This window comes from Papaver somniferum, chromosome 10 (assembly GCF_003573695.1).
Source record: "Papaver somniferum cultivar HN1 chromosome 10, ASM357369v1, whole genome shotgun sequence".
NCBI classification, from domain to species: Eukaryota; Viridiplantae; Streptophyta; class Magnoliopsida; order Ranunculales; family Papaveraceae; genus Papaver; species Papaver somniferum.
In genome coordinates, this window is record NC_039367.1 from 116,151,429 (window position 1) to 116,152,809 (window position 1,381).

The 1,381-nt window shown below is 40.7% G+C and overlaps 1 protein-coding gene across 1 annotated transcript; it reads left to right on the top strand.

Moving 5' to 3' along the window:
* The first annotated feature begins 238 nt into the window (after positions 1–238).
* Positions 239–1,066, top strand: LOC113316131. The gene is made up of 2 exons (XM_026564352.1): positions 239–602; positions 651–1,066. The coding sequence occupies exons 1-2, from the start codon at positions 239–241 to the stop codon at positions 1,064–1,066; spliced, it is 780 nt and encodes a 259-aa protein (XP_026420137.1).
* Positions 1,067–1,381: the final 315 nt, after the last annotated feature.

Consider the following 1,381-nt stretch of genomic DNA (forward strand, 5'->3'; position numbering starts at 1 on the left):
AGTTTCAGTTCAAGAAGTTGAACCCGAAAGAGTTTTCTGGAAAGTCTGATAACCCAATGATAGCCCATGAATGGAAGGATGATATGGTCAAGATTTTAGGGTCATAGGACCTTCTTGCACAGAATTCTTTAAGCAGAGATTAGCTACGTTTCAACTAACTGGAGATGCTCATACATGGTGGACTTCAGCTTCACGTGGCTTGCATCATGCCATCGTGACATAGACAGACTTCATTCGTATGTTCGATGACAAGTATTTCCCTCAGAGTGTTCGAAATGATAAGGAGAGAGAGTTTATTTCTTTTCAGCAAGATAACTTATCTGTTATGGAGTATGATATTGAATACTCAAGATTGTCGATGTTTGTACCCCACCTAGTAGATACTGAAGAGAAAAATAATCGTCGGGTTGTATATGGTTTGAAAGCCGTGTATCAGAGGCATATTGTTGGAAATCCAATGATTGACACTTATGTTAGGGCTGTTGAATGTGCCATGGAGCTTGAGCAAGATTTTTTGGCTCATAAGAGGGATGAAGAGTACCTGAAGAAGGAGAGTAAGGTTGACCGTGCATCAAAAGCTTCGTCGAGTCAACATGGCGGTGGTAAGAACCAGCAGAACCATAATGTCAGTCAATAAGGTGGTCGTCCAGGGAAGAAAAGAAAGGGGCATTTGAATCAAGGGAATCGTGGTCAGAAGGATGGCGGCAACGAAAGAGCAGTAGTGTCAGCTGAAGGTGAGGTTGTTGGCGCTAAACCAATTAATTTCTACGGGTTTTGTTATAACTATCGTGAAAGGGGGCATAAGGCATCAGAATGTACCAAAGAAAAAGTTCAGACAACAGATATACGTGAGCAACCAAACACTGGGGTTGCAAACTGTAATGTGCATCTTCGTGGCCAGGGTCAACTCTTTGCTGTGCAACCTCCTGAGACGGAGAATGCTACTTTAGGAGGTACTTTCTTTATTTTAGGAGAGACTGTTAGTATTTTATTTGATACCGGAGCTACTCATTCTTTCATTTTTGCTAAGTTAGTTCGCGTGGTAAATTTCTATGAAAGTGTGTGATTTTCCTTCATGTGTTGCCACTCATACGAGTAGTATGGTAGAGTTGAGTAACAAGGTTGATGCTTGTCCTATTATGATTGGATATGTTGAGTTTGGCGGATCTTTATGTGTTAGAGATGGTTCCTTACGATGTATTATTAGGAATGGGATGGTTATCTTCTAATTTGTGCAATTGGATTATGCTGACAAGACAATCACTTCTGCAAAGACGTGTCAATCTAAGGTAGTAGTGCAGACTACATCTCGAAGTATGTTTGTAGAAGCTTTCCTTAGCCATATTGAGGGTGAAGTAGTAGATAATGAGTCTCTATAGAT

Coding starts and splice junctions, on each gene's coding strand:
- LOC113316131 (XM_026564352.1), top strand. CDS start 239: ATGTTCGATGACAAGTATTTCCCTCAGAGTGTTCGAAATGATAAGGAG. Junction 603..650: donor GTCGAGTCAACATGGCGGTG/GTAAGAACCAGC, acceptor GTGGTCGTCCAG/GGAAGAAAAGAAAGGGGCAT.